At 51.9% G+C, this 10,270-nt stretch overlaps 1 protein-coding gene across 3 annotated transcripts in view; it reads right to left on the reverse strand.

The window, feature by feature from the left end:
* The window catches only part of TMCO4 (transmembrane and coiled-coil domains 4), an 85,478-nt gene that overhangs the window by 65,349 nt on the left and 9,859 nt on the right, over positions 1-10,270 (reverse strand). For all 3 annotated transcript variants that reach the window (XM_059376457.1, XM_059376456.1, XM_059376458.1), the window contains 3 exons: positions 8,588-8,765; positions 3,360-3,534; positions 2,475-2,502 (listed from right to left, as the gene is read on the reverse strand). In XM_059376457.1, the coding sequence (XP_059232440.1) occupies positions 2,475-2,502; positions 3,360-3,534; positions 8,588-8,757 (373 nt within the window). In that variant the 5' untranslated portion in view covers positions 8,758-8,765. The remainder of the gene's footprint in view (positions 1-2,474; positions 2,503-3,359; positions 3,535-8,587; positions 8,766-10,270) is intronic.

The raw sequence follows: 10,270 nt of genomic DNA on the forward strand, positions 1-10,270 counted from the left end.
GTCTGGCTAGAGCACGGCAGTGAAGATCGTTTGTCTGGCTAGAGCACGGCAGTGAAGATCGTTTGTCTGGCTAGAGCACGGCCAGAAATACACAGAGGGCTTGGAGCCCGAAGCCGCACTTCTCTGACTAGCAAGGGGCCACCTGGGATCTGGTCAGGGAGCAGAGTCCGAGTCAGAGGTGTGGGTGAGGCCCGGGAGTCTGGATTTCTAACAAACTCCTGGCCGCCAGTGCTGCCCGTCCACAGACCGTACTGTGAGAGCAAGGACTTAAAGTTCTTTCTTTTTAAAAAATAAAAAAGAAAATGCATTAGCCTCCTAAGAAGGAGCCCCAAGGTTCGGTGTCCTGTGCGCCCTCCCGCCCTCGTGGACACTGACCGCGCTGAGCACAGCTGTACGAAGCAGGCATGCGTGAGGGGACAGGTCCCATGACCTCTTGCGTGGGGCTCGAGGAGGTCCCAGCGCCCTTCTCTCGGGGTCCCTGAACCACCACCTTGCATGAAAGGGGCACTCAAGACCAACCAGGGTTCCCCAGCTGGGTCCCAACACCCTGGCACCCTGGAAGTCACTAGACTTCCAGAGCTGAGACATCACTCCCGCTTCCTCCCCCGCGTTCCCTCCATCTGGTCTGTCAGGGATCCTGCCGTCTCTTCTGACAGAACGACTCCTGGGTCAGCCTTTCACCCCCAGGATCTCTGCTGCCCTCGTGGAGGCCATGTTTCCTCACACCGGACGGATGGGGACGCCTCCTAGAGTCTGCCCAGGTCAAGTACATCCTGCTTCCTCCCCAGGCTCAGCTAGCTGCCCAAGGCCACTGCGATGGCCCGCTTTCCTGCCCGTGGTTTCTGCACCTGCTTTTCCTGTTCTCATAATCCCGTTCCTCCTCCCCCTCCCGCCCCTCCACTCCCCCATGAGCTGGGGTTCCAGCGGGGCGGGGGGGTGGGGTGGCTGGTGTGACTTTCCCTACGTAATCTTTCATAAAGGTGTAATGTACTTCCCACGTGATGGTTTGCAGGCTGCTGGGAGTTCACTTGCAGTTCGGTGCTTCCCCTCCCTGCTCGCCGTCAGAATAAACATCGGGGGTCTTTGTGCCCAAATCTCTCATTAGCGCAGGGAACAGAAGAAGCCACACACACAGTGATGGGGCGCCCGGGCAGAGAGGAGGTGGGAGAAATGGATGCGGAGCAACGGGGTCCGGGGAGCCCTGTAGCAGTCTGGTACAGGACACCCTGAGCGCTGCAGTGGGTTGCAATGTTGACCCCCGAAACGATATAGCCAGGTCCTAGAACCTGGGAAGGTGATCTTATTTGGAAAAAGGGTCTTTGCTGGTATAATTAAAGAGCTCTGGTTGAGGCCGCCCTATCCAAGGTCTTTGCAGGAGGCACAGAGAATGGGCGGAAAGGGAGGAGCAGGCCCCGGGCTGATGAAGGCAGAGAAGGGACAGACATGACTGTAGGCTGGGGTAATGCCTGGAGGTAGCAGAAGCTACAAGAGGCAAAACACGTTCTCCCCTACAGCCTTCAGAAGGAGCGAGACCCTGCTGACACCTTGCTTTCTGGATCTGGGCCTCCTGAGCTGTGACGGAATACATTTCTGCAGCTTCAAGCTTCCCGAAGTTCAGTAATTCGTCCTGACAGCCCTAGGAGAGAACGTGGGTCGAATCCCACACTGCCACTTACTGCGCAGCCTCGGGCAAATCGCTTAACCTCTCTGAGCCAACTTTTTCATCCACAAAACGGGGCAGTAAGATCTGTCTCTTTAGTTCATTCACCAGGTATCCACTGAGTATGTGCTAGGTTCCAGGTGCTGGGTTAGGGACTAGAAACACGTGGTGAAGGCAGCCAGATGTGGCCCTGCCCTCCTGGAGCTCCGGTCTAGAGGAGAAGCCTTGGCCACATGGTGCTGGGAGGAACACTGCAGATGGGAGCCCAGGGGCCTCCCCAGGGAAGTGCTCCCTGAGCACAGGGAGGAGGGCAAGAGGAGCAGGACACTCTCTGGGCAGGGGAAGGACACCCGCGAAGTCCATGGTGCCGGAAGCACAGGCCCTTGGGGAGGGAGGCTGGTGAGGAGAGCAGGAAGGGGTGTGCTGAGAGATGAGGCGGGGCTGCCCCCCCCAGGAAGACGAGTGAGGACACCCCTGCTGTCTGTCGTCCAGGAGGGGGTCATGATGGCTCAGACTGGAGTGGTGGGCGACTTAGCAGGTAAAACCGTGGGGCCTTGTGAGGAGAGATATAGTAATGGCCCCCCATTACTCCCCCTCATTGGTGCTAAGCCCCCACGGTGTGTGGCACCAATGAGGGGCTCACTGGCTCCCCAGCTACACGACGTTTCCTTTCCTCCCCTGCACCAAAAAGGCCACGGGGGACGGACCCACAGGTGGCGACACCACCTGTGGCTTTGCTGGCCAAGCATGAAGAGGGTCACCCCAAACTTACTGAACTTTACGAAAACATATAGAACTGAGAAAATCAACTCACCATCCTTGAGTGAGAAGCTCAGAAGGTCCTGGGGAAAAAAAATAACAGGAATTAGCAATATGTTGGCGGGTCATTATCTCCTAGCTGAGCCATTTGTTGGCCACACGACCCCGAACATGTCACTTCACCTCTCTGTGGCTCTGTTTCCTTACTAATAACGAGGGGAGGACCATACTACCTACTTTATAAAGTTGCTTGGAGAATTAAATGAGTTAGTATTTGTCAGGTACATAATAAACACGATGTAAGTATGAAATTAAATCAATGGTAAATATTTAACAATAATTTACTGTTAGCTGTGATCATCATTCTGTGATATTATGATAAAATATTTTATCTTTCTTATTTATTTATGTATTTCAAAAGATTTTTTTAATTTATTTTGACAGACAGAGATGACAAGTAGGCAGAGAGGCAGGCAGAGAGAGAAGGAGGGGGAAGCAGGCTCCCCGCTGAGCAGAGAGCCCGATGTGGGGCTCGATCCCAGGACCCTGGGATCATGAGCTGAGCCGAAGGCAGAGGCTTTAACCCACTGAGCCACCCAGGCGCCCCTATCTTTCTTATTTAAAAAGTTTATCTATTTGAGAGAGCGAGAAGGACGGAGAGCATGAGTGGGAGAGGGGTTGGAGGAGCAAAGCGGGAGGGACAGGGACAAGCAGACATCGCACCGAGCGCAGAGCATGACGCGGGGCCCGAACTCAGGACCCTGAGATCATGACTAGAGCCAAAACCAAGAGTTGGACGCTCAACCGACTGAGCCAACCAGGTCCCCAAAATATTTTCTTTCAACTACATCACCCCAACAGAAGTGATTTTCAGACTGACTTTGGAAGGAAATACTTAGTTCTCCTTTCCCCGGCAGCTGCCCCCTGGCGGTGGGCATACCTGAACAATCACCAGTGGGTCATCCTTCAAGATGGGGTCCTTCAATAAAATCGGAGCGAACATGTCTGCGCCTTCGCCTCCCAGGCCTTTGGCGAAAGCAGTCATGGTTGGCAAGACGGCTTCGGGCAACTCCAGCCACTTCACGAGGCCTGCCACGAACTCTGCGCAGAAGGAGCTGAAAGACAGACGTGGTATGGATCCCCCAAGGCTTCCAGAACAGGCCTCACGAGCCCACTGGGAAGTTTAGGTCACACATGGTCACACGGGTGCAAATCCGCATACGAAATCCATGGTGACTGCGGTCCATGGAAGAAGACGGGGTCCCCAACACCTGAGAGACAGGGAGCTAGTGGTGCAAGACGCCACGTCTGGAAAGAGGCTCCCGGCAGGGTGGGGACAGGCACAGGACTCACACACCCTCGTGCCATGCGACACACCAGGATGGAGGCAGGGATGGAGGCCCAGGGAGTCCAGAGAGGCAGCGCCCTGACCCACCGAGGGAGGGGAGGGGCAGCTGCTGGAAAAGACATCCTATGGAAGGTGATTTGCCCCGTCGGAAATCAGAGCGGACACTCTCTTTTCCAGGGAAACAAGTGGGCCGCTGCTGAAGCGGCTTAGTGCACAGGAAGGGACTGTCCCCACCACAGTGTCCAAGGATGCTATTTACTTCAGTGAACACAGGAGTCCCCGGACAGGGGATGGTCGGGTGCTGATGGGGAGATGGAACCCGGGAACCGAATCCGGGAACTGTGGGAAGCACGCAGGATTTGGGCAACGGGGGCGGAGACCACATCAGGCTGTGCTTCAAAGCCACCATTCTTGGCAGTGACCATGGTAAACCCACGAGGTGGGGGTGGGGGGTGGGGATGTAGAGCATGGGGTGATGACACCAGTCATCACCAGAGTTTGGAGGTGATGACACCAGTCCAGAAAAAAGGCTGAGGCCTAGAGGCCAAGTCTATATGCAAACCATCATCCCAGCCTGCCTCGACCGGGCTGTCCTGGCGCTCCCTGCACTGGCTTCTGTACCCGGGTGGAATCAGGGCCTCCCAGAAACAATCAGAGCTCCCTGGCAGTGCGGGCAACCTCGGGAGGCCCCCGTGGACACCAGGCAGCCTGCCCACCTCCTCCCTAGAGCCTCCAGTGCTGAGGCCCAGTGAAGAGGTCACTGCGGGCCACCTACAATCCTGTCCCATCAGTGTCATGGGTTCGGGTTCCCAGGAAGCAGCTCTGAAATGGAGATTATTAGGGGTCCCTGTGAGGGGGAGTAAGGAGGAAGCGGGACTGGGCAGGGGGTACAGTCAAGTTGCAATGTAGCCTCAAGAGGAGGCTCAGCCAGCCCTGCAGGGAGTTCTGTAGACGGGTGAGCCCAGTGGGCCCTTTATACCCCTCCTTGCTCAGGCAATCGTCCAGCAAAGGCTGCCGGGGGAAGAGGTTGGAGGCGTGGGCAACATGGCTCTCTTCAGCCAAGGCAGCCCTCTCCGCAGCAGCGGGAGGAGGCCATTGCCAAGGGGACATCTGAGCAATGCAGCACGGTGCCAAGTAAACTGGCCTCCCCATGCCTCAGTTTCCCTATCTGCAAATGGGTTTAAGAGACCAACCTCATTAGGTTGTTTGAGGATTCAATGAGCTGGCAGAGCCTGGCGCATAAGAGATGCCCAAGGAATGTCAGCTGGCCTCACGACTTTTACTTCTTTTTTTTTTTTTTTAATTAACATATAATGTATTATTTGCCCCAGGGGACGACTTTTATTTCTCTATAGATATAAAAGGTGACCAAGGGAGGCAGTGGAGAAGGGGTTTCAGAGTCGGACTCTGACGTCCAGGGCACGAGGGGAGTCCTGGCTCCCTCGGTGACTGGCTTCATGCCCGTACTTCTCTGAGCCTGGTTTTCCTGTGCTATAAAATGCAGAAGATAACAGGATATGCCTCGGAGATTGGACAGAAAGATTAAGTGACATCTTAATAGGGCCCGGCACCTGATAACCCTCAATAAATGTTGGCTACTGCTCTTACAATTATTGTCATTTGCACCATTGCAATCTACCGGGATAATCCCGGGGCGGTTGTGTGGGTGTGCATGGAGGCACGGAATGACCGAGTGAGCTGAACATTACTTACAGGTCAACGAAGCGTGGCCTGGCCCTGTGTCCAAGAAGGAGGTCTTGGATGTTAAGAAGCATCTCATCATAAGAGAGGACGGGTCAAGAGCACAGACTCTGCTTCCAATCTCAGCACTGTCACTACCTGTGTGATCTTAGACAAGTTACTCAACCTCTCTGTGCCTCACTTTCTTTATCTATAAAATGATGGCGATAATGAAGAAACCCATTACATCGGGTCACTGGAAGTTAACATTTCTCCTTGGGCTTAGAACAAAATCTGGCCCATATAAAGCACTATATATGTGTCTTACAATAAAGAAATGAGGGGCGCCTGGGTGGCTCAGCTGGTTAAGCATCTGCCTTCGGCTCAGGTCAAGATCTCAGGGTCCTGGGATTGAGCTCTGCATGGGGCTCCCTGCTCAGTGGGGAGTCTGCATCTCCTTCTCCCTCTGCAGCTCCCCCTACTTGTGTGCGCTCGCTCCCACTCTCTCACTGTCAAATAAATAAATAAAATCTTAAAAAATATGAATTAATGAGTACGCACATAAAGTAGCAATACAGCAGTGGATTACAAAACAAACAGCGTTGCAGATTGGCAGGACTTTGAGAATGGCCAGAATGGGTCAGAATCAGCCGCAACAATGATACCAAATCATAACCACAGAGCAGCGGTCTGTCAGCCCCTGGGCCACAGAAGTGCTTTATTCACACTGAGTCTCTTACTTCTCACCACACCCCACCAGGGAGGGAGGTGTTCTTCTTACCCCCAGCCTAGAGATAAGGAAATGCAGCCCCAGAGAGGTGAAGGGATAACTCTAGGGTTCAAACCCCTGTCTGTCTTCACGACACCAGAGGCCTTGCCTACCCACCGGGACACTGCCCCTCCCCAGCGATTAGGTGACTGGGTGCTCACCCAGAAGCACCAAATATTCCCTTAGTCCTGGCCCCCCCCCCCCTTGCTGATGGAACCCCTCGCTGCAGAGGTTAAATCAAGGTTCTCACCCCTGGGAAGGGGCAAAGCCTCACCCCAAATCCAGGGTTTCTCATCCCGAGTCCAAAGCTGCTCCTACTCGCCAGGAGCTGGCAAACTACCCCAAGTGGGCCGGAGCGGGCCTGCACCTGCTTTTATAAATAAAGTTTTATTGGAACACAGCCACGCGCATCCTCTGTGTACTGCCTCCTGCTGCTTTCAGGCTAGGACGGCAACGTCGAGTGAGGACCACAGAAGCTGCACGGCCTGCGAGCCGGAGATCCCGGGCCCTTCACAGAACACGTGTGCTGTCCCCTGCTCCACCCCATAATTTCTCCATGGTGAATAAACAGAGTTAATTCTAGGGAGTGGCATTTGTGATGTTTCTGGCTCAGATACAAAATACATAAAAAAGACTTACTTTTATGTCCCCTGTGGACAGCACACATCCCCAGGGTGCCCTGTAAAGATTACTGAAACCGATGGTGTTTCTGGTTTGTAACATGATCGAAATTGCTTTCAAAATGTGTTTCAGGCCTAAAGAACATGGAGCTTGTGGACGGAACTGACCTTCTGAAAGGGAAGCTTTGAGGAAGGACACCCAGGGCACATGCCTCTGGCTGGGCAGAAGCAGCCACGTTTACAGGGGTACCCGGATGTGTGTGTGTTTGTAGGGCGGGAGGCTCACTGGACAATAACTTGCTCCTCTATGTGCCCTCCCAGGATGTGCCCAGCACAGGCCTGGCACACAAAGCAGGCTCATGAACATCTGTTTATGGGAACAAAGTACACAGAGATCATCCCCCACCTGCTCCCCATGTACTGGCTTGTCAGGTACACCCAGCTGTAGGGGAGGCTCTGGGACTCACAGGTGGACAAGGCAGCTCCTGCCCTCTGGGAACCCCAACTGGAGGGGAGGCCGGTGTGGGAAAAGCTGCAGGGCAGCACGGTGGCTGCAGGGCTGGGCTGCTGAACATATGGCTGGAGAAACACCCTGGTCTGGGGTTTGGGGAGGTCTGGGAAGGCTTCCTGGAGGTGACGCCCAAGGAGATGAATATGCCTGAGTATTCAGTCTGGCAGGGGAGATGAAGATAAAAAAACAAAACAAAAAAAACCCCCAACAAACTCAAACCCAAAAAACACCAAACAAATACCCAGCTAAGACCTAAGGCATGGGGAAGTTTACTCATGGGGGACGTTTTGGGGGTAAGTCTTGAAAATGCCGCCAACCCCAAAACTTCCTGTCATTTCCTGCCCCCATCTGTTGTTTCCTGTCTCAGTAATGGTATTTCTGTCCTTCTAGCTCCACCCACCACCTGGAGGTTTGGGGCCACAGCAAGCTCCTCCCTCTGCTCCATCCACAGCAACCGACCTGTCTCCCCGAGGAAAGTCTGTCTCACCTGTGCACCCCTCCATCTCCTGGTGTCATACAATGTCCACCTTTTGTTCTATGACACCTGGATGAAACCCATCCAGACACTTAACCTCGTCTGTCTAGTATAATGGCAGTCAGTTATCCGGGTGCCCTACCCAGACGGTGAGCCCCGAGAGGGCAGGAGCCAGGCCCCATTTTTCTCCTAGCACTACACCTAGCATAGAGTAGGTGCTCAATAAATGCATGCTGTATGCGTGAATAAATATCTTTCCTTCCATCAGACTGTGTCCTGTTTGAGGGCAGTGATTCATCTCTTTCACGGGTACCTTCCATGTCCTCTAGATCACACCTGGCACACAGGAGGTGCTCAGAAAATGCTTGTTGTGGGTAAATGAGCAAGTACTGAATGAGGTATGTCTTATGCCCCAGATCGCGAACTCCTTAAAGGTAAGGACAATGACTTTCTCCTCTTTGCCAGTACTATCCGGTAGGGAGCCTGGCTGTCAATAATTGGTTCCCTGAGGTGCCTGGGTGACTCAGTGGGTTGGGTCTCTGTCTTCAGCTCAGGTCATGATCTCAGGGTCCTAGGATCGAGGCCCACATCGGGCTCTCTGCTCAGTAGGGAGCCTGTTCCCCACCCCCCGCCTCTCTGCCTGCCTCTCTGCTGCTTGTGATCTCTCTCTCTGTCAAATAAATAAATAAAATCTTTAAAAAAAAAAAAAAAAAACTGGTTCCCTGAGAAAGCTTGACACTCCCTCTGTGAGACAACAGCACTCACCTATGCTCAGGTTCTGGAAAGAGCTGGGACAGGGAGATGCCACAGAGGGCGGCATAGGCAAAGCGGTTGGCCTCGGCCAGCTCGCGGCCCGTGGGCAGAGGCGACTCCCCCGCCACAGCTGGCTCGGGTACTAGAGGCAGCCTCTGGCTCGATCTTTCCGGTGTGGCCATTTCCAAACCTGCAGGAAAAAAAAAAATCTCAGTGAAAAATGCAACCAGGGGTAGGTAAAATTTTTATAAATGGCACACAATGACTACCAATCATGAAAGAAAAGGCTGATAATTTGAACCTTCATTCAAGATAAGAACTGCTATTCATCATCACCCAGAGACTGAAAATACACACCAGGGACTGGGGACAGATATTTTCAATGGGTATCAACAAAGAATTTGTACCCATAGTATATAAACAACCCCTATAAAGTCATGAAGAAAAAGAAATAAGGCAAAATTTAAAATAGGCAAAACACCTGAACAGGCACCTCATAAAAGATACCCAATGACCAACGAACACATAAAGTTCAATGTTGCTAGTCATCAGAGAAATAAAGCAAAGCTCCAATGAGACAGTGCTATCTATTCATCAGAATGGCTAAAATTGAAAGTCTGACAATACTAAGTGTTGGTGAGGAAAGGGATACATAAGACTTCCACACACTGCTGGGGGTAGTATTTGTGGTACAACCTTTTGGAAAATGGTTCGACATTTTTCACTAAAGTTAAGTGTATGTCTTTTCTATGCCCCAGAAATTCTACTCCTGAGAAACGAGGACTAATGTCCACCAGAGGGCACATACATGAATGCTCATAGAAGCTCCATTCACAATAGTCCCAAACCAGAAGCAAGCTTCATGTTCCTCTGCAGTGGAATGGAAAAACTGCACCATATTCAGACCACAGAATATCACAAAGCAATGAAAAAGGGTAAATCTGGCTAACTGCAACAACATGAGTGAACCTACAGGCACAATGATAAGCAGACAAACTTATCTGTGGAATCGTGTTCGTATGAATGTGAAAAACAGGTCGAACCAATCTAGGATGAAAGACGATAGAAGAGAGGTTGCCCATGGCAGGCAGTGAGTACTGGCTCGGATGGGGCACAGTGAGGCTTCTGGATGATGGAAATGTTCTGTATCTATATCACCCATTGTGATTACATGGATGTGAATATACTTAAAAATTCACCAAGCTGTAGGCTTACGATTTGTTTTCTCCATGTAGGTCACACAACCCTGAGATCTTAACCTGAGCCAAAATCAAGAGTTGGACACCTTCACTGACCAAGCCCCTCCCCCGCCAGTGCCCCCTGTCTCCCCGCAGAAGGCAAGCAGAGTATTTGCCATTTTGTCACCTGCTCTCCCTAAGACCCAGACCAGGGCGTCACATATCATTTTCCCTTCTTCATGCATCCAGCACACACCTACTGAATGTCTGCAGTATTCCAAGGCCTGTTCAGAGAGCTAGGGGCATAGCAGGAAACAAAACTATATATATATATACCCCTTATATAGAAGGTATAGAATATATACCTTATATTCTATTGGTATATACAGGTAAACAAATACTTTATTTTATTTTTTTGCTTTTTTTTTCATTTTTTATTTTTTATAAACATGTATTTTTATCCCCAGGGGTACAGGTCTGTGAATCACCAGGTTTACACACTTCACAGCACTCACCA

This window comes from Mustela nigripes, chromosome 14 (assembly GCF_022355385.1).
Source record: "Mustela nigripes isolate SB6536 chromosome 14, MUSNIG.SB6536, whole genome shotgun sequence".
Classification (NCBI taxonomy): domain Eukaryota; kingdom Metazoa; phylum Chordata; class Mammalia; order Carnivora; family Mustelidae; genus Mustela; species Mustela nigripes.